Raw genomic sequence first — 26,891 nt, forward strand, 5'->3', positions numbered from 1 at the left:
TTAACAAATATAATACGTTCTGTCCTGTGGGGCTGATTTTACATGATTATTATGTTGGGCATCTTCGCTCAAAAATATACATTGCTGTGTTCTTGCCACTGGATACGAAAGATTTTACAAAAGTGCAAAACCCACCACCTATCTAGTAAAACACTTGTGATCTTAGTTTTGAGTTGAAGACCCTAGTCTTCAAATATTCTTCTCTTTGCAGTCATATGTAGGCCATTGTAAGGATGGCAGATTTCCTTTCTTATAGTACATTAGTGAAGCAGATGGGGTTTTACAACCATCAACATTGTTTCATTGTCACCACTCGTGAAACTAATTTATTAATTTAAATTCCACCAGCTGCCATGGTGGGAATTGAACCTATGTCTCCAGAAAACTAGCCTAAGTCCCCTAGATTACAAGTGAAGTGACATTATCACAATGCCATCTCACCATTTTGGCAATTCTTACAATTGTCTCTTCATCGATATGGAAAGCTCTAGAGAGGATACAGCCACATATCCACTGTTGAGGGGCTCTGGTCGTGGACTGAAACTTTGGATTTGAAATAATGTTTTCCTATGAACCGCAAATTAGGAGCAGAAATAGGCCATTCAACCCCTTGAGCCTGCTCCAACTTGCAATAAGATTTGACCAATCTATTTGTAATCTCAAATTCACGTTTCTGCCTACTCCTTGATAACTTTTCACTCCCTTAACAAAAATATATCTACCTCTACCTGAAAAATATTCAAGAACTCTCCTTCCAGCACCCACTCAAGAAGCAATTTCTAAAGACCAGAGAAAACAATTTCACCTCATCTCTGTTTTCAATGGGTGACCCCTGATTATTTAATGAGTGACACCTGTTCTAGATTCCTCCACTGGACATAACATTGATTCACATATACCCTGTTAAGTTGCCTCAGAACCTGAATGTTTCAATCAATTACTTCTTAATCTTCTAAACTCCAATGGATACAAAGTCAGGCTGTCGAAATTTGCCTAAGGTGACCCGTCCAATTCCAGGTAACAGTCTATTAAACGTTCTCTGAACTCTCTTCAACACATTTACGTCCTTCATTTATTAAGGTAATCAATATTGTGCACATATATGATTGCAGTATCACCTTGTATAACTACAGTTAGGGTCACAGCATGGAAACAGCCCACCTCATCCATGCTGATCAGGTTTCCTAAACTGAACTAGTCCCATTTGCCTGTGTTTAGCCCATTTCCCTCTAAACCTTTCCTGTCCAAATACCTTTTAAAAGTACCTGCCTCTACCTGAACTACCTTTACAACTAAGTATAACCTCCCTACTTCTGTATTTCCTAGAGCAGGTTGCTATATTTCTTCAGATTTCTTTGCTTGGCTCATGATGCCAAAGTTATTGCATGCACTGGAGAAGTCCATATTATATTGATACATTACTGCAGCCACCTAATTTGACATTGTGTATAGATGGGTGGTGGCATAGTGGTAATGCTACTGGACTGGTCGGAACCCCAGACTAATGCTGTAGGGATGTGAGTTCAAATCCTGCCATGGCAGTCAGAGTAATTTGAATTCAATAAGAGCTGGGCTAATAGCAGCTGTATAATTAATGTTGATTTTTGTTTTAAAACTCAACTATTTTAAATAGCCTTTAGGAAGGAAAAATGCCATTCTTACCTGGTCAGTCCACTATATGACTCCAAAAACACAGCAATCTGCTTGATTTGTAACTGTCCTGTGAAGTAGTCTAGTGAGCCAATCACTTAAAAAACTTAAACATTAACTCTCTTTCTCTCCCCACAGATGCTGCCTGACCTGTTTAGTATCTCCAGGACTTCAAATTTTATTTCATATCTCCAGCATCTGCAGTAGTTTGCTTTCAGTTTCATCCTAACAGCAGACATGATTGTTAGATTCAGAGAATCTCTGGGTTATGAAAGTTTCTAGAAGTCTTGGCTGTCAGAACTGAAGAGGAATTGCAGTCTTAGGACTGAAAGACCATAGAGGTTATAAAAAATAGAAAGACCCTTTAAACTTTTTCAAGGGTCAATTAAATAAGAAAGTAAAGAGAGTTAAGCCAGGAATGATATTTCTCTGAGATTGAGTGTCTGAAAAGGATACTGCTGGGAACAAGGTTGAATCTATGTTTTTGCTCTTCGTATTTAGATCCTTTCAAATTGACGTAAATATGCAGATATGCTTTTATTTGTGCTTTTGTTCTTGTGCAATGCACTTTTGTTTGAAAGAAGTATTGGTAGCCTTATGTGAATATTTCAGTGAGTAGCCAACTACAAAAATAAAACTGTTGATCTATCAAGCCAGGTTTCACCTTGGATGCTGACTTGCCCAGTATTACCTTCATCTGACGCCATAACACATTCAACTTTGATTTCGGAGTACAATTTCAAAGTTTACAGATGATAAGAAAAACTTGATAAAATAGTAAATAATGCAAAATGGCAGCAGATTTTAGAAAGATATTACAAATAGGTGAAATGAGCAGAAACATGGTAGATAAATTTAGGTAATTAAGTGCGAAGTGATGAACTTTGAGAAACAGCAGGAAGAAATATAAAATCTAATGGTACCGTTTTGAGTGAGGGGGTCATATTCACAAATCCATGAAGGTGGCACAACAATTTGAGAAGACAATTAATAAAAGTAATGTGGCTTTATAGACAGGACCCCTGAACAGAAAATCATGTTACGCTTTTGCAGATCACTGCTTTAGATTAAGTTGCTTTTAACTTAGCTGGACTATTGTTTATAGTTTTAGATATTGCCTTCAGGAAGGTTGTCAAGATCATGGAGAGAATAGAAGGGTTTACCAGGATGATGTTCGGAATGAGGCTCTACAGTAATCAAATAGATGGAGAAGTTGAGATTGTACTCAGCAAATGTTAAGAAAGATCTAATGGAGGGATTCAATTTCTAAGGTGTTTTGATAGGAATTAGTAGGGAGAAATTGCTTTCTCTGGCAAGGGGACCAATAATAATAGGTCATAATTTAAATTCATTGGCATAAGAACTAAAACAGAAATGATGTGGAGGTGCTGGTTTTAGACTGGGGTGGACAAAGTTAAAAATCAGCTGCAAATGTGTTGCTGGTCAAAGCACAGCAGGCCAGGCAGCATCTCAGGAATAGAGAATTTGACGTTTCGAGCATAAGCCCTTCATCAGGAATGATTCCTGATGAAGGGCTTATGCTCGAAACGTCGAATTCTCTATTCCTGAGATGCTGCCTGGCCTGCTGTGCTTTGACCAGCAACACATTTGCAGCTGTGATCTCCAGCATCTGCAGACCTCATTTTTTACTCAAAGTTAAAAATCACATAACAACATGTTATAGTTGGACTATAACCTGGTGATGTGTGATTTTTAACTTAAAACAGAAATGAAGACCCCTTTTTCAAATAAGAAGTTTTTGAACATTACCTAAAAAGCTGTTGGAATTAGGTTACATAAGAAGCTCTGAAATGCAAGTGGGTGCGTTTGAAGTGTTCTGGGGAGAAAACTTTTATTCATTTGTAGGACATGGGCATCACTGGCTGGCCTGCATTTATTGCCTGTCCCTAGGTGCCCTTAAGCAAATGGTGGTGAGCTGACTTCTTGACCCACTGCAGGGCATATGTTGTATGTAGACCCAAACCACTCCAAGGGAGGAAATTCCAGGATTCTGACCCAGTGATAGTTACAGATTTCCAAGTCAGGATGATGAGTGTATTGGAAGGAAATTCATAGTTGGTACTGTTCCTATCTATCTGTTGCTCTAATCTTTCTAGGTGAAAATGTTCACGGGTTTAGAAAGTGCTATCTAAATATCGTTGGTGAATTTCTGCAGTACATTTTATAGATAATGTGCACTGGTGCTACTGAGCATTAGTTGTGGAATGAGTGGATGTTTGTGGATGTGGTGCCAATCAAACAGATTGCTTTGTCCTGGATGGTATCAAGAGTTTTGAATGTTGTTACAGCTGCACTCATCCAGGCAAGTGGGGAGTATTCCACCACAGTCCTGACTTGTGTTTTGCAGATTGGACAGGCTCTGAGTAATCATTGCAGTATTCCTAGCCTATGACCTGCCATTGTATTTATATGGCAATTCCAGTGAGATGTTCAATTGTCCACCACCAATTATGACTGGATGTGGCAGGACTGCAAAGCTTAGATCTGATCTGTTGATTGTGGGATTGCTTAGCTCTGTCTACTTGCTGCTTAAGTTGCTCGTTATGTGAGTTTACCTATTTCATAACTTCACCAGGTTTTAGGCATTGTTGGTGCTGCTCCTGACACACCCTCCTGTACTCTCAAATGAACTTGGTTTGATGGGAATAGTTGAGTCGGGAATATGCCAGACCATGAGTTTGCAGATTGTATTGGAGTACGATTCTGCCACTGGTAATGGCCCAAAGTGGCTCATGGATGTCCAGTCTTGAGATGCTAGATTCTGTCCCACTTAGCACAGGTGGTAGTGCCACACAACCCGAAGGAGGGCATTCTCAGTATGAAGAAGGGTATTCTCAATATTCACCTTCATTACCATTATAACGTTTACTGATATTCATAGAATTCCTAGAGTATGGAAGCAGGCCATTCAGCCCATTGTGTCACACTGACCCTCTGAAGAGCATCCCACCAGACCCAGACCCCATCCTATCACTGTAACCATACATTTTTCATGGCTAGTCCACTTGGTATGCAAATCCCAGGACACTATGGGCAATTTAGGATGGCCAATTCACCTAACCTGCACATCTTTGGACTATGGGAGGCAATTGGAGGACCCAGAGGAAACTCATGCAGTCACAGGGAGATTGTGAAAACTCCACCCAGACAGTCACCCGAGGCTGGAATCAAACCTGGGATTCTGGCGCTGTGAGGCAGCAGCACTAACCAATGAGACACCATGCCGCCCCCCACCCCACCATGACATTGTCATGGACAGATGCATCTGCATGCTGGCAGACTGGTATGGATGAGGTCAAGTATGTTTTTCCCTCTTGTTGGTTCCCTTACTACTTGGCACAGACCCAGTCTTGCAGCTATATCCTTGAGGATACGACCAGCTCAATCAGTAGTATTGCTACCAAGCTGCTCTTGGTGATGGACATTGAAATCCCCCCACTCAGAGTGCAATTTGTGTCCATGCCACCCTCAGTGCTTCCTCCAAATGTTGTTCTAATTTCTAGATTGATCATGAGTGGTCCGTCCAGTTTCATTTCTTTCTTGGGACTTTGTGGTGACTGGTAAAACAGAATGGCTTGCTAGGTCACTTCAGAGGGCAGTTGAGAGTCAATCACATTTTTGTGGCGTGGAGTCACATGTAGGTCAAACCAGGTGAGGATGGCAGATTTCCTTCCCTGAAGGACATTAGTGAACAAGATGGGTTTTTCTAGCAATCAACAATGATTACATGGTTATCAGAAGATTCTTAATACTGGATTTTTTAAAACTGAATTCAAATTCCCTCATATTTCATGGCTGGATTTGAATCCAGAATATTAGCTGAGTTTCTGGATTAATAATTATGGGCGGCACAGTGGTTAGCACTGCTGTCTCACAGCGCCTGAGACCCGGGTTCAATTCCCGACTCAGGCGACTGACTGTGTGGAGTTTGCACGTTCTCCCCGTGTCTGCGTGGGTTTCCTCCGGGTGCTCCAGTTTCCTCCCACAGTCCAAAGATGTGCGGGTCAGGTGAATTGGCCATGCTAAATTGCCCGTAGTGTTAGGTAAGAGGTAAATGTAGGGGTATGGGTGGGTTGCGCTTCGGCGGGTCGGTGTGGAATTGTTGGACCGAAGGGCCTGTTTCCACACTGTAAGTAATCTAATCTAATAACCTAGCGATAATACCACTAAGCCACTGACTCCCTTCCACCTGGATATGAAACTAAACTGGATTTCTTTTTCAATGAATTAACACTGACACAGCAGACTACATGAATCCCTTCTAAAAGATTCTGACTCAAAACCACCCAGGAATTCTCTCCTTCCCCAAACATTTTTATTTAGCTTAAAGCTGTGTGCATATATTCTTCACCAAAGTCACTGGCATCAACTTAGGCACTGGAAATAACAATGCCAAAAACATCCTTGTTGACCCTCCTTATTACCATCTAGGGGCCACAGTTTCAAAATTAGGGGCTGCCACATCAGGATAGAGATGAGAAGAAATTGGATCTCTCAATGGGTTGAGAGATACTGGTACTCTGCCTCAGAACATGGTAGTGGTGTGGCTATTGAAAATTTTAAAGATAGAAGTCGGTAAATTCTTGTTGAGCAGGGGAATCAAGGTTTATCGGGATAGATGGGAATATGGAATGTAAAACACAAACAAATCAGCCATGACCTTAATGAAATGGTTTCTTTATTTAGCTCATGGGGCTGAATGGTCTACTTCTGCTCCTATTTCATATGAATACCAGAGATGCAGCATATTTGATACGTGTTGTGAGAAATCGTAGGAAAATCTGTATCCTTGTAATCAGGATAGCATTTTTGGAAAATAAACAGATTTCTATGCATTACATCTTAATATCAATGATAACCAAAACATTTTATCCACTAGTAAAAGATTTTAAAACAATTACTTTTGTCATCCATGACAGAACATAGTTCCTTCATAACAGTCCGATAAACAAATGGATTCGAAATAATAAATGCAAGAGTCCAGAACGTGATCTTGAATAAAGAGAAACAATAGCAATTATACAATATATTCACAATGTTCACTTCTATAAACTAATGGACTGGAGGTGCACTATTAAACTAGTGGAATAACTGGAGCGAAAGCTGCAAAGCATCTTTTATTAGATTAGACATAAGCAAAACTGATTAACCTAAGGTTATCAATTAAAGTTCATAAGAATTGGGACAAAATTCTCTACTGGTTGAATCATGATGTAGCCCAAAGGAAGAAAGCTGTGAACGTTGTAGTCTAATCTCAGTTTCAAAATTATAAATTCAGGAACTCCTCACTGTGGTTTTCTAAGACCATTCATCTCCGTCTACCTCATTAATGATTTTCCCTCCAAAATAATGTTAGCAGTGAAGACATTCACCAAAGGTTGCAGAGTGTTCAGTACAGTCTGCAATTTCTCAGATGCTTATGATCCTCATGGAGACCTAGCTTTTAAAAAAGCTTTGAACTCCCAGTGACTGACTCATGGGTTCACACAACATAATTGCATATTTTAAGACTTTTACTGAATAAATATACAAAAAGCAAACTCATGAAGAATTATTTCATAGGCTACAAATGCACTGAAGACAACATCCTTGTTAACATTTAACATTTGAGGACACTCAAACTCCATTCCACTTAAGTTACAATATACCAATCACAGAATTACAGTCATTACCGACAGCAATCCAAAGTTACTCTCAGTTTCCAATGGGCTCCATTCCCCCCGTTTTACTATGTTAAAACATCTAGTGACCATAGGTCCAATCCTTCAGTCTTCTGGTAAATCCTAAATCAACATCCAGCAGCGCGGCTCAATTTATTCATTCCATCTCCAGACCACCTCAGGACGAATCTCCCAGTGTCACAAAGTTCCCGCAGAACTTCCTTACACCTAATACCTGTCTGGTAGCGAAAAGAGAAACAGCCATTTTTTCCCCTCTTGGTTGACCACAGCAACTCCTGCACCTGTCTTTATCCTCTCCATCTGTCCCAAGTCTCTGAAACAATGAATCTATCCAAAGCAGGTCAGCTGCTTCTGCCATTGCATCCAGAAAATCAACATGGGAGTTTTAATAGAATTTGCCCGGGAACTCCAAACCTCACATAAACCAAGTTATTTCAGCTTATTGCTGGCAAAACTAGGTCATCACTGGCTCCATTGTTACCTTCAAGGAATAGATTAAAACATCAGCATTTTATAAAACATTGCATTCTGAACATACTGAAATAGTTCATGTTCACTTGCAGCAAGATCTGGACAATACACAGATCTGACCGAATGTATAGCAAGTAACATTAACACTATGCAAGTGGTAGGAAGGATAGACTATGGCCATTACAGCAAGAACCATCTCCCCTCGATAATCAAAACATTAACATAGAATCCCTATAGTGTTGAAACAGGCCCTTCGGCCCAATATGTCCACACCAAACCTCCGAAGAGAAACCCAGCCAGACACATTCCCTTACCCTATCACTCTACATTTACCCCTAACTAACCTACACATCCCTGAATGCTATGGGCAATTTAGCATAGCCAATTCACCTAAACTGCACATCTCTGGATTGTGGGAGGAAATCAGAGCACCAGCAGAAACCCACAAAGACACGAGGAGAACGTGCAAACTCCACACAGACAGTCGCCCGAGGGTGGAATCGAATCCGGGTTTCTGGTGACGTGAGGCGGTAGTGCTAACTACTGAGCCACTGTGCAACCCCAGCACATTAATATTGCTAAATACTCCACTGTCAACATCCTCAGGGTGGCCATTGACCAGAAACTGAATGGGACCAGTTATCAAATTGTGTGGCTACAAGAGCAGGTTCAAAGCCAGCAATTTTGTGGTGATTAGTCACCTCCCAAAGCCTGTCCGCCAACTACAAAACTCCGGTCAGATGCACGATGGAATACTTTCCAATTTCCTGAATGACTACAGCTCCAAACAACATTTAAGAAACTCACCAACATCCAGAATAAAGCAGTCCACCTGATTAATGAACCAAACACAACATTAAATATTCACTCCCTGCACCAGCAAAGCATGACAGTGGTGGTATGTAACTTCAATAATGCCCACTCAGCAACTTGTCAACAGTACCTTTCAAGCCCACAACCACTACCAGTTAAAAGAACAAAGGAAGCTGATTAATAGAAATAGTGGCACCTTCCATTTTTCCATCAAATCTCCTGTGCTCTTGTGGAAATAAATTTTCAATGCTGCTGTATCAAAATCCAGGGAATTCTCCTCAAATAGCATTGTACTGTGTCTATACTGCATGGACTGCAGCAGTTCAAGACGACCACTTTCCAACACTTTCTAAAGGGCAAATTAGGCTTGGGGAATAAATACTGTTATCGTCAAAAGATATTCCTAATCCAACACACTCAAAAAAATTGAATGACAGGATCTCTTAAAGACTATTTTAAAGGAAAGACTGCTTTTAGTATCAAAAGTATGTGTAACTGAAAAGTCTTTTCCACATAAAATGCAGAACATTATGTCTAAAAAAGTTCTGATTTTCTAAAGATCAAGTAATAGAAATACAAGTCATAGAAATCCCAAAGTCTGAATTATTTCACAATTGTTACCATTTTAATTAGTTTATTTGGACAAATAGCTAATATTTGAATTGGGTACTTACAGGAAGTACATTTGCTTGGGAAGCCCAGAGTAACAATAAACTGTAATTAGCAGTAGAGTTCCCATTCAAAGTGTCTAAAAGATGCTGAAACAATGTCTGGAAAGGATATAAATTAATAGTATTAACATTGTTTAAGTAATTTAGTATTTTGAACTGCAAATGAAAGACCATCTAAAGAGGAATAGAAACTTTCATCCCTGTAAAATGCATCCACAGTCATAAATACAGAATCACACCAACAGCTACAATGAGAGGAAGTAATGGAGGTTGGTACAATTACAACATTTAAAAGACATCTGGATGGGTATATGAATAGGAAAGGTTTAAAGGGATATGGGCCAAGTGCTGGCAAATGGGACTAGGTTCAGTTAAGATAATTAGTTGGCATGGACGAGTTGGACCAAAGGGTCTGCTTCCATGCTGCACATCTCTATGATTGTATTCATTTAAAAATAATTTATGAACTCTGATGAAAAAAAGTTAAAGTAACATTTCCCAAAAGACAAACTGCATCATCTATGTGCAGGTCTGTAGTATCAGAATACTAGATACCACTACCACACCTATACCTTCATGTTCTCAATATTTAAACTCCAAATATTACTGCAGGATGAATGCAGCTTGATGACAGATTAATCACAAAAAACACTTAAAGCAAATAAGATTTTAAATTATATGATTTCTTATAACAGTCTTTTCATCTTATGTGCAAGAACCAACGAACTGTCATCATGGAACACAACTGGACGACAAAATTAGAAAGTGTAAGTGTATTTTAGTTTAGGAATTGCAAGATGGTGAACATTGAAATGTCTTTGAGACACTTTGAGATTAAATTATTTGTCTCTCCACTCCATACAAAGGTATCCTCTTCCCTCCAAACATTTTGAAATTTGATGTATCATATTAACCTTAATGAACTTTAATGTTAAATGCAATTCATCTACCTACATAGTAGCATGGGAGAGTCTTTTTTCACTCTTTGGATGTGGGAGTCACTGGTTTGGCCAGCATTTATTGCCTAACTAATTTACCAGAGTGCATTGAGTCTGTAGGTCACATAACAGTAGGTCTGAAGTCACACATAGGCCAGACCAGGTTAGGATGGTAGATTTCCTTCCCACCAGATGGATGTGTACAACAACCAACAGCGGTCATGAGATGAACTTCTTATTCCAGAGTTTTACTAAATTCAAGTTTTAAGCAATCTGTCAGGATCGGATTTAAACATTAACCTGAACTTCTGAATACCAAGGCTAGTGACATTGCCACTATGCCACTGTCTCTCTGCCTGATCAACTGAGTGTTTAATTATTTGCTATCTAGCTAATAATGCAACAAGTGTCAATAGCAAACCCATTACAAAACCCTCGAGGAGAAAGTGAGGTCTGCAGATGCTGGAGTATCAGAGCTGAAAATGTGTTGCTGGAAAAGCGCAGCAGGTCAGGCAGCATTCAAGGAACAGGATGTTTACATTCCTTGACACTATAGAATATCACTGAAAAAAGGAAAGAATCAGAGTTCAGTTATCAGGCTGGTAATGCTGTCAGAGGAATCCAAATTATTGATGTTCGATTCAACTGTATTAAGCTAACTAACTTCTCCAAGACTCCTTTGACAGCATCACTGCCATCTGAAAGAACAAGGGCAGCAGATACAGTACATAAGAACACCACTATATACAAGTTCTCCACCAAACTAAGTACCATATTACCTTTCCTTCACTATTGCTGGGCCAACATTCTGGAACTCCTTTCCTCATATCATTGTGGGTATACCTGCAATAAATAGACTGCAGATGTTCAAGGAGACAGTTCATCACCTTCTCAAGGTAAACCAGGGATGGGCAATAAATGCTGGTGTAGCCAGTGAGACCCATATCATACGAATGAATTGAAAACAACTAGAATGTGTGAAACTTCAAAAACTTATTTCTTAAAAAATTGGATTGTAAGACCAAATCATATGAAAACATTATATAAATATATTCCTACACATCAAAAAGGTGTAACATAAATATTAACAAGTCTGCACAAGCTAAATAGCCAAAGTGCATTTTTAATTTTAGTTAATAATGTCTTTAAATCTTGGCTAGCAGAAAAAAAACAATTTATTACAATGTGGTCACACTGGCACAGTTCTACATTTTTAAAATATTTAGCAAACAAATTAATACATATTGACTTTACCAATGGCAGAAACATTTTTCGCAAATATTCCCCCAGCAACTCCATTCCTACTCAATTCCAGTTTTGGTGTCTATTATAACTGCATACAGCATTAGGAGCTAAACAGAATTCAACAATTTAATCATTGCCCTTGCCCCATTCACATACAAATCAGAGTAGGAATTGAGCCTGTGCTCAGAGGCAGGAGTGCTACCAATTGAGCTAGCTTACACTTATGAAGTAAATATGATCCAGAGATAAAACTGTTGAATTGATCCTAGCAATAAAGCAGATAATAACCTCAAAAAGCACAAAACTAGAAAACCCATTTATTCCATGGACCAAACATGTACACATGATTTTTGAAAGTTACTCCTATTCCAAAAAAAATGGGGAGGTGATGGGGGTTTAGTACTATTATCACTGCACTGTGAATCTAGAGACCAAGGAATGTTCCAGGACCCGGGTTCAAATCCCACCACAGCAGATGGTGGAATTTGAATTCAATAACAAAAAACAAAATCTGGAATTGAGAGGCTAATGATGACCATGAATCCACTGCCAATTGTCAGAAAAACACATCTGTTTCACTAATGCTCTTTAGGGAAGTAAACTGCCACCCTTACCTAGTCTGGCCTACATGTGACTGCAGACCCACAGCAAAGTAATTGACTCTTGCCATTTAGGGATGGACAATAATTATTGGCATAGCCAGCAACGTCCTCATCCCATGAAAGAATAAAAATAGAAGTTTCAAATGATTATTCAACTAACCCAATATTGTACATGATTCATTCATTATTTGGTGTGAAATTTCCAAACTCTAAGAAACTCAAGAATAATTTCAGAAATCAAATAATGTGTATGCTCCAATAATACTGTTACAATAGTCCTCAAATTCATTTCAAGTAAGATGTTACGGGTGGCACAGTGGCACAGTGGTTAGCACTGCTGCCTCACAGCGCCAGAGACCCGGGTTCAATTCCCACCTCAGGCAACTGCTGTATGGAGTTTGCACATTCTCCCTGTGTCTGCATGTTTCCTCCCACAGTCCAAAATTGTGCAGGTTAGGTGAACTGGCCATGCTAAATTGCTCGCAGCGTTAGGTGAAGGGGTAAATGTAAGGGAACGGGTCTGGGTGGGTTTTCTTCGGAGGGTTGGTGTGGACTTGTTGGGCCGAAGGGCCTGTTTCCACACTGTAAGTAATCTAATGTTCAATCAACTCTTTCCAAAATTTCAATACCTGCTTTACCAGCATAGCATATTTCATGTTTCTGTTTTAATCAAAGTCAGTAAAAATGAAATAAAAATTCTGCATTAAAAAGTGACAAGGGAAAATCCATAGAAGATTTGAAAAGGTCTAAGAAATAGAGAAAGCTTGTATTCTTACTTCAGTGAAAGTGTTATATTATTAGTTCCCAGAAGAATAGTGGCTAATTGGTTGATCAATTTATATAACATTGAAGTATAGATCAGTAAATACAACATAAAACCATTTCTTAAATTTGAAATTAGTGGAGAAATTTGAATCAATATAATAAATGATCCTACAAGTTTATTTCACCTCATTAATTCATTTTAAAACTAATTCAGCCTGAATGATACAGCAATTCGTATTTCAATGTTTTAACATGGTTACTACACTAATTCAAACACATATAATTTTAGTGGTTTTTACTCTAAGATTGTGCGTGCATAACTATTACCTTGGAGTGGTCATCTGCAGGTTTCAACTTTGCAGCATTGGAGACAATACTTCCAAATAGAGACAGAAGCCAGTGCTTTGATTTAGACCAGTCTCTGCAGATACAAGATGAAATAATAAATAGGTCAAAGCTTTACCCACTTAGATGAAGAAGCACTATACGTGCTATGACTCTATGTTTACCTTGAAAGTCTTTGTACTAAAATGATTATTAATAAGGTAATGACTAAATGTCTACCAGAAACTGTCTGCTAGGATGTGATTGTACTAGAGATGGTAAAAGGGGATTTTTGAATATGTTGCCAGGGCTGGAAAACTGTAGCTGTAAGGAAAGATGGCAGGATAATTTTCTTTGCAACAGAAGCTAAAAGGAGGTTTGACTGAGATGATGTCATGTACACAAGCAGCAGTAGGTCAATGCTGGCAATGGGATGATCATGTACTCTGCTCAATCACTTTGTCAGTCAGTTTTGAAGGTCAGAACTTTGCCAAAATAATTGTAAATATTTCACTCAACTTTTAACTTTACAATTAAATAATTTTGAGACTAACACAAAATGCTGTCATTGGATTGTGCTGTCCACATTCCATAAGACATAGGAGTAGGAGCAGGCCATTCAGCTCATTGAGTTTGGTCTGCCATTCAATGAGATGATGGCTAATCTGATAATCCTCAACTCCAATTTCCTGCCTTTTCCCCATATCACTCAATACCCTCACTGATTGGTCATACCTACCTCAGTGTTGAACATACCTAAATATCCAGCCTTGACAGCTTTCTGTAGTAAAGAATTCCACAAATTCATTGCTTGCAGATAGGAAATTATTCCTTCAAAGATGTTACTCATGTTCACGTACACATTAACAGCACAGAGGTGGAATGAGTGGAGTGTGTCCAGCTCTTGGGAGTGGTCATCCACAACAAGCTTTCTTGGACTTTTCATGTGGACGCACTGGTTACAAAGGCCCAACAACATCTCTTCCTCAGGCAGCTGAGGAAATTTGGCATGATGGCGAATACCCTTGCCAATTTTTATAGGTGCGCCATCGACAGCATTCTGTCTGGATGTACCACTACCCAGTAAGGCAACTGTACCATTCAAGATTGGAGACGGTTACAGAGAGTGGTGAACTCGGCCCAGACGATCACAAAGGCCAACCTCCCATCTATGGAATCCATCTACCAGGCCTGCATTCAAAGAAAGGCCGCCAGAATTCTTAAAGATCTATCCCACCCTGGCAATGTTTTTCTACAACCTCCACCATCAGGGAGAAGGTACAGAAGCTTGAACACACGCACCAGGAGGTTTCGTAATAGTTTCTATCCTACTGTTGTTAGAATACTGAATGGACTCACAAACTCTTAACATTCGTCTGAATCTGTGTTTTTTGCCACTGTTTACCTATTATTTACTTATCTATGCTACTTAACTCTGTGATCTGCCTGTATTGCTCGCAAGACAAAACTTTTCACTGTGCCTCGATATACATAACAATAATTCAATTTTCTTTGTCTTACGTTCTTAGGATAAGAGGTAGCAAATTTAAAACAGAGTTGAGGAGAAACTACTTCCCCCAAAGGATTGTGAATCTGTGGAACTTGGTAGGACAGTGAGTAAATTTAAGGAGGAGTTACACAGATTTTTAATTGGTAATGGGTTGATGGGATATGAACAGAAGACAGGAAAATGGGGGTAAGGAGCATATCAGCCATGATTGAATGGTGGAGCAGACTCAATGAGCCAAATGGCTTAATTCTGCTCCTACATCTTATGAATTTATGAACTTCTAAGGGCAACCCCTTTTTGAGATTATGCCCTCTGGTCCTAGACTCTCCTACAAGGAGAAATAACCTTTCTGCATCTTCCCAGTCAAGTAGCCTAAGAATCTTGTATGCTCCAACAAATACTGGCCCAAACTACTCAACCTCTCTTCCTAACACTCTCCAAGCCTGAGTTTAAGCTAGGAAGCTTTCTCTGAACTGTCTATAATACCAGTATTTCCTTAGATAAGGGAACAAACTGTTCACCATATTCCAGCTTTCTGACTAACGTCTTGTATTATTTAAGCAGTTTCCCTAATTTTACACTCCATTTCCTAGGAATAAAAGTCTAAATTTCATCTACCTTCCTTATTAATTGCATGCTTGTCTTTTAAAGTTATACATAAAGACTGCCAGATGCCTTTGTACTATCACTTTCTCCATTTAAATAACAACCAGCTCCCCTTTTCTTCCCGTCAAAGTGCATAACCTTACATTTTCCCACCTTGTATTCCAACTGCCAAGTTTTTGTCCACTCACCTAACTGTCAATAACCCATCTGTAGCTCTGTCATCCTCACTACATAATTTCCCACCTACTTTTGTGATATCCACAAACTTAGATCTTATATATGGCCTTAGTACTGATTCCTGTGGTACTCTACTCAATACAGAATGCCATTTTGAAAATGGGCCCCATCCCAACTCTATACTTTCTATTAATCCATCCTTTATCTGTTGGTTTTTTAAACATCCTTTGCCGCATGCTTTGTGTTTTTCTTTCAATTTCATCCTGTCAAGCCTTCTCCTGTTCCTATTTCTTATGGTCTTATGATGATACCCTCAACTTTCCTAGTTTACCATGGTTGGTTTATCCCCTTTTCTAGAGTCCTTCTTTCTCACTGGGATATATATTTGCTGTCTACAAGTAACTATTGTCTGAAACTTCTGTCATTTTTCCTCAATAATCTTTGTTGCCAACCTCATGTCTCAGTCCATTCCAGCAAGCTCTATGCTTGTTCTTTATGAATTTCCCTCATTTAAGCTTAGCACAGTTGTTTCTGTCCAAAATTCCTCCCTCTCAAACTGAATGCTACATTCTACCACATTTTGTAGGGGATCTTTCACTCTGACATCATTATTAAATCTGCCTCATCATATAACACCAAATCTGAAATAGCTCAATCCCAGGTTGTATCCACTACATATGGTTCTAGAAAATTGTCCAAATCACACACTATGAATTCCTCCTCAAGCGCTACCTTTGCCAATCTGATTATCCCAATTTATATGAAGATCAAATTGTCCCATGAATAATGTACCACTTTTCTTACAAGCCCTTATTATCTCCTAATTTATTCTGAATCCTACTAAATAGCTACTTTTCAAGGTCTTTATACTACTTCTACTAATGTCATCTTCCCCTTTTCATTTCTTACCTCCACTCATAATGAATCTTCTGATTCAAAATCATTTCTTGCTGTTGTACTTATTCCATCTGGTACAAGCAATACCACCACACCATGCTCTCTTTGCTGCCAGTCCTTTCAGAAAACCATAGTTAGTTCCCAGTTTTAATTTCTTATAAATATGTCTCCATAATTGCTAGAGGACCTTACCCATTTACCTGTATTTATGCAGTTAGTTCATTTATTTTATTCCAAACTCTACATGATTTCAAGTAAAGACCCATTAATTTTGCATTTTTGTTATTTTTCCCCCTTTGATCCCATTTCTTGATATTTTTCTATGACCCTTCCTGACCAACTTTAGGCATCACTATCCAAGTAGCTGCTCAGTAATGCTGTCATATCCTCTTGCTTTGTGAGCCTACATTTCCTCTCTCTGAAATGATCCCTCCAATTAGTTCAAAGCCCTCTCTAAAGCCTTCTTTATTTGATTTGCCAAAGTCGGCAAAATCTGAATAACAATCTCCGACTTCCATGCGCTCAAGGTCACTTGGGATCTGTTTCAAGTTCAGCAACATGAGCTCTTCCGTTCCTGTTCTGTTTCTACATATTTGAACATTGATAGGGAGCATTGAGAAACTGCTTGCTAAACCGTTCCACCTGTCTTGAAACAGCAGCTTCGATTGACTGAGACTTGCATGCAGTTAAAATGGCAATAAGAACTGGGTAGAAGGTATGTGTCATTGGCCACTAATTATAATAATCTGATTTGAACCATTCAAACATTGTGCTTACATCGGGCAGGAGGGGACTGTGATATCCCTGAGTGACAGAGAATGGAAGCACCACAGTTTAATCAATTCAGCAATAAGCTCTGGAGGATGAGTTTCTGGAGTGTGCTCAGAATGGTTTTCTAGGTCAGTATCTCTATGAGCTAACTACAGGACATGCTATTTTAGATCTAGTGTTATGAAATGAAAAAGGCTAATTAACAGTCTTGTAAAAAAGTCTTGAGGGATGAGTGACCATAATATGAAAAAAAATTACATTACACTTTTGCAAGTGAAGTCGTTCATTCTGAAGCAAAAGATATTAAATTTGAACAAGCGAAATTATTGAAAGCATGAGGCACAAATTGGCTGAGGTGATTGCAAGATTATGTTAAATAGCATGACAATGTATAAGCAATGGATATTCTTTAAAAATTATATGGCTTACATGAACTACGTATTCTGTCAAAGCACAAAAACTCAAAAAATACAGTCAACTCTAACTAACAAAGAAATTTAGAATTGACAAGATTAAAAGGGGAGACCAATAAAGTTGCCAGAAATAGCAGTAATTCTGAGGACTGGGAGGTTTACAGAATATAAAGGAGTACCAAGAAACTGATAAAGAAAGGGAGTGTAGAATATGGATGATATCTAGGAAAATACACAAAAACAATCGTAAAATCCTCTATAGATATGTAAAAACGGAATGTTTGGTTAAAACAAATGTGGGTCAATTACAGGTAGAAACAGGAGAATTTATAATGGGAAATAGAGAAATGGCACAGAAGCTATTCCATCAGCTATGATGGACTAGAATGTTGGAGCAGCTTGAGGGGCTGAATGGCCTGCTGTTATTCCTATGTTTCTATGAACCACCATTGCAGCGGAATATGCTCAGATCGATGCTTGCTGCCTATGTATACTCCCTCAATGAAATTCAAACCAATCCAAATCACAGTTCATCAAAATCCAAACCAGAGTCTTTGTGGACTATTTTTTGGTTCAACATTTAAACTTGAATAGGCTGATGGTGCCAGATCTGATGTCACTGTGTAGCAAAGCCTCATGATCGAAACTGTAGTTTCTTCATCTCCTTGGTGCTTATAGATGACAAATTGTGTAACTGATTTGTTTAGGATATTGTTTTACAGTCTCCCAGAATACTTTCTTTGGCCTCAAAGATATTCAATGAACCAGACTCTATAAAAGATCTTAAAGTAAGGGAACCCTTAGGAAGTAGCGATCATAATAGAGTTCAGTCTGGAGTTTTAAAGAGAGAAGGCAAAATCGGATGTAATGGTGTTACAGTTAAATAAAAGGTAATTATGAGGGCATGAGAGAAGAACTGACAAAAACAGACTGGAAGCAGAGGCTAACCGGGAAGACAGTAGAGCAAAAATGGCAGGAGTTTGTAGGTACAATTGAGGACACTGTACAGAGGTTCATCCCCAAGAAAAGAAAGATTATCCGGGGAGGGATTAGACAACCATGGCTGACAAAGGAAGTCAGGAAATGTATTAAAGAAAAAGAGAGATCCTATAAAGTGGCCAAGAACAGTGGGAAATCAGAAGGTTGGGAAGGCTACAAAAACAAACAGAGGATAACAAAGAATGTAATAAGAAATGAGAAGATCAAATATGAAGGTAGGCTAGCCAGTAATATTAGAAATGATAGTAAAAGTTTCTTTCAGTACATAAGAAACAAACTACAGGCAAAAGTAGACATTGGGCCACTTCAAACTGATGCAGGAAGCCTAGTGATGGGAGATAAGGAAATAGCAGGAGAACTTAACAAGTACTTTGCGTCAGTCTTCACAGTGGAAGACATGAGTAATATCCCAAAAATTAAAGGGAGTCACGGGGCTGAGTTGAGTATGGTTGCCGTTACGAAAGAGATAGTGCTAGAAAAGTTAAAAAGTCTTAAAATTGATAAATCTCCTGGTCCCGATGGGATACATCCTAGAGTTCTGAGAGAGGTGGCTGAGGAAATAGCAGAGGCATTGGTTGAGATCTTTCAAGAGTCACTGGAGTCAGGAAAGGTCCCGGATGATTGGAAGATGGCTGTTGTAACCCCCTTGTTCAAGAAAGGATCAAGACAAAAGATGGAAAATTATAGGTCAATCAGCTTAACCTCGGTCGTTGGTAAAATTCTAGAATCCATCATTAAGGATGAGGTTTCTAAATTCTTGGAAGAGCAGAGTCTGATTAGAACAAGTCAACATGGTTTTAGTAAGGGGAGGTCATGCCTGACAAACCTGTTGGAATTTTTTGAAGAGGTAACAAGTAGGTTAGACCAGGGAAACCCAGTGGATGTGGTCTATCTAGACTTTCAAAAGGCCTTTGATAAGGTGCCACACGGGAGGCTGCTGAGCAAGGTGAGGGCCCATGGTGTTCGAGGTGAGCTGCTGGGATGGATTGAGGATTGGCTGTCTAACAGAAGGCAGAGAGTTGGGATAAAAGGTTCTTTTTCAGAATGGCAGCAGGTGACGAGCGGTGTCCCGCAGGGTTCAGTGTTGGGGCCACAGCTATTCGCATTATATATTAATGATTTGGATGAGGGGACTGGGGGCATTCTAGCGAAGTTTGCCGATGATACGAAGTTAGGTGGACAGGCAGATAGTACTGAGGAAGTGGGAGGCTACAGAAGGATCTAGACAGGTTGGGAGAGTGGTCCAGGAAATGGCTGATGGAATTTAACGTGAGCAAGTGCGAGGTCTTGCACTTTGGCAAAAAGAATAAAAGCATAGACTACTTTCTAAATGGTGAGAAAATTAGTAAAGCCAAAGTACAAAGGGATCTGGGAGTGCTAGTCGAGGATTCTCTAAAGGTAAACATGCAAGTTGAGTCCGTGAATAAGAAAGCGAATGCAATGTTGTCTCTTATCTCAAGAGGGTTGGAATATAAAAACAGAGATGTGCTACTGAGACTTTATAAAGCTCGGGTTAGGCCCCATTTGGAGTACTGTGTCCAGTTTTGGTCCCCACACCTCAGGAAGGACCTACTGGCACTGGAACGTGTCCAGCGGAGATTCATACGGATGATCCCTGGAATGGCAGGTCTAACATATGAGGAATGGCTGAGGATCCTGGGATTGTATTCGTTGGAGTTTAGAAGATTGAGGGGAGACTTAATAGAGACGTACAAGATAATACATAGCTTGGAAAGGGTGGACGCTAGGAAATTGTTTCCGTTAGGCGAGGAGACTAGGACCCGTGGACACAGCCTTAGAATTAGAGGGGGTCAATTCAGAACAGAAATGCAGAGACATTTCTTCAGCCAGAGAGTGGTGGGCCTGTGGAATTCATTGCCACAGAGTGCAGTGGAGGCCGGGACGCTAAATGTCTTCAAGGCCGAGATTGATAGATTCTTGTTGTCTCGAGGAATTAAGGGCTACGGGGAGAACGCTGGTAAGTGGAGTTGAAATGCCCATCAGCCATGATTGAATGGCGGAGTGGACTCGATGGACCGAATGGCCTTACTTCCACTCCTATGTCTTATGGTCTTATGATACCAATTCCTGTAGAATCATGGCCATTCCAGAAGGGTTAAAATCAACTGGGAGAAAGTGAGGACTGCGGATGGTGGAGATCAGAGCTGAAAAATATGTTGCTGGAAAAGCGCAGCAGGTCAGGCAGCATCCAAGGAGCAGGGGGATCAACGTTTCGGGCATAAGCCCTTCTTCAGGAATGAGGAGGGTGTGCCAAGCAGGCTAAGAAAAAAGGTAGGGAGGAGGGACTTGGGGGAGGGGAGTTGGGAATGCGATAGGTGGAAGGAGGTTAAGGTGAGGGTGATAGGCCAAAGGGGGTGGGGGCGGAGAGGTCGGGAAGAAGATTGCAGGTCAAGAAGGCGGTGCTGAGTCCGAGGGTTGGGACTGAGATAAGGTGGGGGAGGGGAAATGAGGAAGCTGGAGAAATCTGCATTCATTCCTTGTGGTTGGAGGGTTCCAAGGCGGAAGATGAGGCGCTGTTCCTCCAGGCGTCATGTTGCCATGGTCTGGTGATGGAGGAGGCCAAGGACCTGCATGTCCTTGCGGAGTGGGAGGGAGAGTTAAAGTGTTCAGCCACGGGGCGGTTGGATTGGTTGATGCGAGTGTCCCAGAGGTGTTCTCTGAAACGTTCCGCAAGTAGGCGGCCTGTCCCCCCAATGTAGAAGAGACCACATCGGGTGCAGCGGATGCAGTAAATGTTGTGTGTGGAGGTGCAGGTGAATTTGTGACGGATATGGAAGGATCCCTTGGGGCCTTGGAGGGAAGTGAAGGGGGAGGTGTGGGCGCAAGTTTTGCATTTCTTGCGGTTGCAGGGGAAGGTGCCGGGAGTGAAGGTTGGGTTGGTGGGGGGTGTGGACCTGACAAGGAAGTCATGGAGGGAGTGGTCTTTCCGGAATGCTGATAGGGGAGGGGAGGGAAATATATCCCTGGTGGTGGAGTCTGTTTGGAGGTGGCGGAAATGACGAAGGATGATACAATGTATCTGGAGATTGGTGGGGTGGTAGGTGAGGACTAGTGGGGTTCCGTCCTGGTGGTGATTGGAGGGGCGGGTTCAAGGGCGGAGGAGCGGGAAGTGGAGGTGATGCAGTGGAGAGCATCGTCAACCACGTCTGAGGGGAAACTGCGGTCTTTGAAGAAGGAGGTCATCTGGGTTGTGCGGTGTTGGAATTGGTCCTCCTGGGAGCAGATGTGGCAGAGGCAAAGGAATTGGGAATATGGGATGGCGTTTTTACAGGGGGCAGGGTAGAAGGAGGTATAATCTAGGTAGCTCTGGGAGTCGGTCGACTTATAGTAAATGTCTGTCTTGAGTCGGTCGCCCGAGATAGAAATGGAGAGGTCTAGGAAGGGGAGGGAGGAGTTTGAGATGGTCCAAGTAAATTTGAGGTCGGGGTGGAAGGTGTTAGTAAAGTGGATGAACTGTTCAACCTCCTTGTGGGAGTACGAGATAGCGCTGATACAGTCATTGATGTAGCGGTGGAAAAGGTGGGGGGGTGGTGCCAGTGTAGCTGCAAAGATGGACTGTTCCACATATCTGACGAAGAGGCAGGCATAGCTGGGGCCCATGCGGGTGCCCATGGCTACTCCTTTGGTTTGGAGGAAGTGGGAGGATTGGAAAGAGAAGTTGTTCAGAGTGAGGACCAGTTCAGTCAGTCGAAGGAGGGTGTCCGTGGAAGGGTACTAGTTGGTTTGGCGCGAAAGGAAGAAGCGGAGGGCTTTGAGGCCTTCGTGATGGGGCATGGAGGTGTATAGGGACTGGATGTCCATGGTGAAGATAAGGCGTTGGGTGCCAGGGAAGTGAAAATCATGGAGGAGGTGGAGGATGTGGGTGGTGTCCCGAAAGTAGGTGTGGAGTTCTTGGACTAAGGGGGTCAGGACCGTGTTGAGGTATGCAGAGATGAGTTCATTGGAGCAGGAGCAGGCTGAGACAATGGGTCAGCCGGGGCAGTCAGGTTTGTGGATTTTGGGCAGGAGGTAGAAAAGGGCGGTGCGGGGTTGTGGGACTATGAGGTTGGAGGTGGTGGATGGGAGATCCCCTGGGGTGATGAGGTTATGGATGGTCTGGGAGATGATGGTTTGGTGGTGGGAGGTGGGGTCATGGTCAAGGGGACAGTAGGAGGAGGTGTCCGCGAGCTGGTGTTTAGCCTCAGCAATGTAAAGATTGGTGCGCAAACTACACCGCGCCTCCCTTGTCTGCTGGTTTGATAGTGAAGTTGGGGTTGGAGTGGAGGAAGTGGAGGGCTGGACCTTGCGAGGGTGAGAGGTTGGCATGGGTGAGGGGGTGGACAGGTTGAGGCGGTCAATATTGCAGCGTCAGTTGGCTATGATGAGATTGAGGGCAGGTAAGACGCCAGCACAGGGTGTCCAGGTGATGGGGTGTGTTGGAGGCGGGAGAAGGGGTCATCAGAGAGTGGGCAAGAATCCTGGTCGAAGAAGTAGGCACGGATGTGAAGGCGGCGGAAGAATTGTTTGATGTCTCGCTGCGTGTTGAACGTTAATCCAGGAGAATAGGGGAATGAAGGTGAGGCCTCTGCTGAGGACTGATCTTTTATCCTCAGAGAGGGGGAGGTCTGGAGGGATGGTGAAAATACGGCAGGGCTGGGAGCTAGGACCTAGGACCTGGTGTGGGGCTGGAGCTGGGAGTGGGGGCGGGGTTAGGCAACCAACTCAACACGGACATTTACTATAAACCGACCGACTCCCACAGCTACCTAGATTACATGTCCTTCTACCCTGCCTCCTGTAAAAATGCCATCCCATATTCCCAATTCCCTTGCCTCTGCCACATCTGCTCCCAGGAGAACCAATTCCAATACCGAACAACCCAGATGGCCTCATTCTTCAAAGACCGCAGTGTCCCCTCAGACTTGGTTGACGATGCTCTCCACTACATCACCTCCACTTTCCGCTTCTCCGCCCTTGAACCCCGCCCATCCAATCACCACGAGGACAGAACCCCACTGGTCCTCACCTCCAAACAGACTCCACCATCAAGGATATATTTCCCTCCCCTCCCCGATCAGCATTCCAGAAAGACCACCACCTCCGCGACTCCCTCGTCAGGTCCACACCCCCCACCAACCCAACCTTCACTCCCGGCATCTTCCCCTGCAACCGCAAGAAATGCAAAACTTGCGCCCACACCTCCCCCTTCACTTCCCTCCAAGGCCCCAAGGGATCCTTCCATATCCGTCACAAATTCACCTGCACCTCCACACACAACATTTACTGCATCCGCTGCACCCGATGTGGTCTCTTCTACATTGGGGGGACAGGCCGCCTACCTGCGGAACATTTCAGAGAACACCTCTGGGACACTCGCACCGACCAACCCAACTGCCCCGTGGCTGAACACTTTAACTGCCCCTCCCACTCCGCCAAGGACATGCAGGTCCTTGGCCTCCTCCATCACCAGACCATGGCTACACGATGCCTGGAGGAAGAGCACCTCATCTTCCGCCTTGGAACCCTCCAACCACAAGGGATGAATGCAGATTTCTCTCGCTTCCCCATTTCCCCTCCCCCCAACGTATCTCAGTCCCAACCCTCGGACTCAGCACCGCCTTCTTCTTCCTGACCTCTCCGCCCCCACCCCCTCTCCGGTTTATCACCCTCACCTTAATCTCCTTCCACCTATCGCATTCCCAACGTCCCTCTCCCAAGTCCCTCCTCCCTACCTTTTATTTTAGCCTGCTTGGCACACCATCCTCATTCCTGAGGAAGGTCTTATGCTCGAAACGTTGATTCTCCTGCTCCTTAGATGCTGCCTGACCTGTGCGCTTTTCCAGCAACACATTTATCAGCTTCATTCCCAGAAGGGTTGGCAACATTCATTATAGAGGAAATGAAGAGATTATTTTTACCAAGAGGATAATGAGTGCCTTCAACCCACTGACCAGAAGGGTGCTGGATGTCGAAATCCATTCAAGTTTTATTTAAATATAAATATGTACTTGGAATGTTGGAACTTACAACACTGTGCCATGAAACAAGGACGTAGGATATCCATTTATCAGCTGAGCCAAACAGCTTCCTTCTGTGGGTAGATTTCTAAGATTATAAACTGCAGCATTGGAGCAAGAAAGGCAAATGATACTCAAAACTATAAAGCAATTCAAATAACCCAGATCTGGACTTTTATAGTGTCATGAAGTTCCATAGCACAGAAAACAGCCCTTCCATCAATCAAGGAGTTTAATATAAATAAATATGAGGTGCTGCATTTTGGAAAGGCACATCAAGGCAGGATTTATACACTTTACTATAAAGTCCTGGGTGGTGTTGCTGAACAAGGAAACCTTGGAGTGCAGGTTCATAGTTCCTTGAAAGTGGAGTCACAGTTAAATACACTAGTGAAGAAAGTGTTTCCTTTATTGGACAGAGTATTGAGTATTGGAGTTGGGAGGTCATGTTGCGACTGTTCAGTACATTGGTACTTTTGGAATGTAGTGTGCAATTCTGGTCTCCCTCCTATCGAAAGGATGTTGCGAAACTTGAAAGGATTCAGAAAAGATTGACAAGGATGTTGCCAGGGTTGGAGGATTTGAGCTACAGGGAGAGGCTGAACAGGTTGGGGTTGTTTTACCTGGAGCGTCAGAGGCTGAGTTTATAAAATCTTGAGGGGCATGCTCAGGATAAATAGACAAGGTCTTTTCCCTGGGGTGGGGAGTCCAGAACGAGAGGGCATAGGTTTAGGGTGAGAGGGGAAAAATTTAAAAGGGACCTAAGGATGGTGTTTGTATGGAATGAGCTGCCAGTCAAAGTTATACAACTTATAAAAGACATCTGGATTTGGTATATGAATAGGAAGCGTTTAGAGGGATATGGGCCAAATACTGGCATGAGACTAGATTTGGTTAAGATATCTGGTCAGCATGGACAAGTTGGACTGAAGAGTCTGTTTCTGTGCTGTACATTTCTACAACTCTGTGACTTTAAGTTTGTGCTGGTCAAAAGCAACCACCTAATTATTCTAATCCTATTTGCCAGCACCTGGCCCATATCATTACACACCTTGGCATCACAAGTGCACATCAAAATATTTCTTAAATATCATGAGTGTTTCTGTTTCTACCTCCACTACAAACAGTGAGTTCCAGATTCCCATCACACTCTCAGTGAAAGATTCTTTTTCATACATTGCACCTAAACCTCCTGCCTCTTATCTTAAATCTATATCCTGTGGTCACTGATCCGTCCAAGGGAAAATGTTTCTTCCTGTACACCCTAACTATGCCCCTCATAATTTAAGCATGTCAATTACTATTTTTCCAAGTTTGCAGTCAAAGTTGCAGGGATTAAGTAACAAAATTTACCACTTTCAACTCAAACTCTAAACACATACATCTTATAGAATGGATAATTTACCTCAGTAGAAATTCTGGCAACTGGGAACCAAATTCAAAATCTCTATCAAACTTCTGGAAGTGCTTCTCCATCTCCCGAAATGTACATCTATTAGTGGGACAGATGTCCCTTCCAAACAGGTTGTTTACCACTGCAGGATACATACTGTGCCTGAAAATAAAAAAAAATTGTACAAAGATTACATTATTTAGCTCCCCAAAAAATGTAAAATGTGAAAAACATCCTCTTTTTCATTGAAAGCAATCAAGGGTTCGGTTTGGTGTGATTTCACAGAAATTTAGTGAACAGACTATAACATCTTACAATTCTCCTATTAAGGTACTACTGGCTTTTTGTACATTACATGGTAAAACAAGGGAAAATGCCTTTCATGAAGAAGATATTATCAAAGGGATTCAACTACTTGTTGACAAAATAAGTCAAAAGTATTTTCTCTGGCTGTGGCTCTTTCAGTGTCGAAAAATGTGGCGCTGGAAAAGCACAGCAGATCAGGCAGCATCTGAGGTGCAGGAGAGTTGACGTTTCGGGCATAAGCCTTTCATCAGGAATGTAACAGGAAGGGCTTATGCTCGAAACGTCAATTCTTCTGCTGCTCAAATCCTTCCTGACCTGCTGTGCTTTTCCAGTGCCACACTTCTTCACTCTCATCTCCAGCATCTGCAGTCCTCACTTTCTCTCTCTGACTCTTTCACCATCTTGTGTCCTCAAAAGTATTGTTGCACTAAACAGAGTTTACAAAAAATAGTCACAAGGATGATTTTGTATTTAATATGGCTGTAAATGATCAATTTCAAGGTTAAGCTGTTTCTACTGTTATGACAAAATATGGAATGGTTTTATTATTAATCAGTTGCCATCCCTCACAGTGTACAGACTCTCAATAACACAACATTTTGTTTGAAAAAATATAAAAGT

The 26,891-nt window shown here is 41.6% G+C and overlaps 1 protein-coding gene across 1 annotated transcript in view; it reads right to left on the reverse strand.

Annotated features, from left to right (window-relative positions):
- The window catches only part of LOC132806530 (24-hydroxycholesterol 7-alpha-hydroxylase), a 51,387-nt gene that overhangs the window by 12,108 nt on the left and 12,388 nt on the right, over nucleotides 1-26,891 (reverse strand). Inside the window, exons 4-7 of the mRNA XM_060821253.1 lie at nucleotides 25,977-26,126; nucleotides 13,185-13,278; nucleotides 9,311-9,406; nucleotides 6,573-6,663 (exon numbers count right to left, since the gene is read on the reverse strand). Coding sequence (XP_060677236.1) covers nucleotides 6,573-6,663; nucleotides 9,311-9,406; nucleotides 13,185-13,278; nucleotides 25,977-26,126 — 431 coding nt within the window. The remainder of the gene's footprint in view (nucleotides 1-6,572; nucleotides 6,664-9,310; nucleotides 9,407-13,184; nucleotides 13,279-25,976; nucleotides 26,127-26,891) is intronic.

Source organism: Hemiscyllium ocellatum, chromosome 3 (genome assembly GCF_020745735.1).
Source record: "Hemiscyllium ocellatum isolate sHemOce1 chromosome 3, sHemOce1.pat.X.cur, whole genome shotgun sequence".
NCBI classification, from domain to species: domain Eukaryota; kingdom Metazoa; phylum Chordata; class Chondrichthyes; order Orectolobiformes; family Hemiscylliidae; genus Hemiscyllium; species Hemiscyllium ocellatum.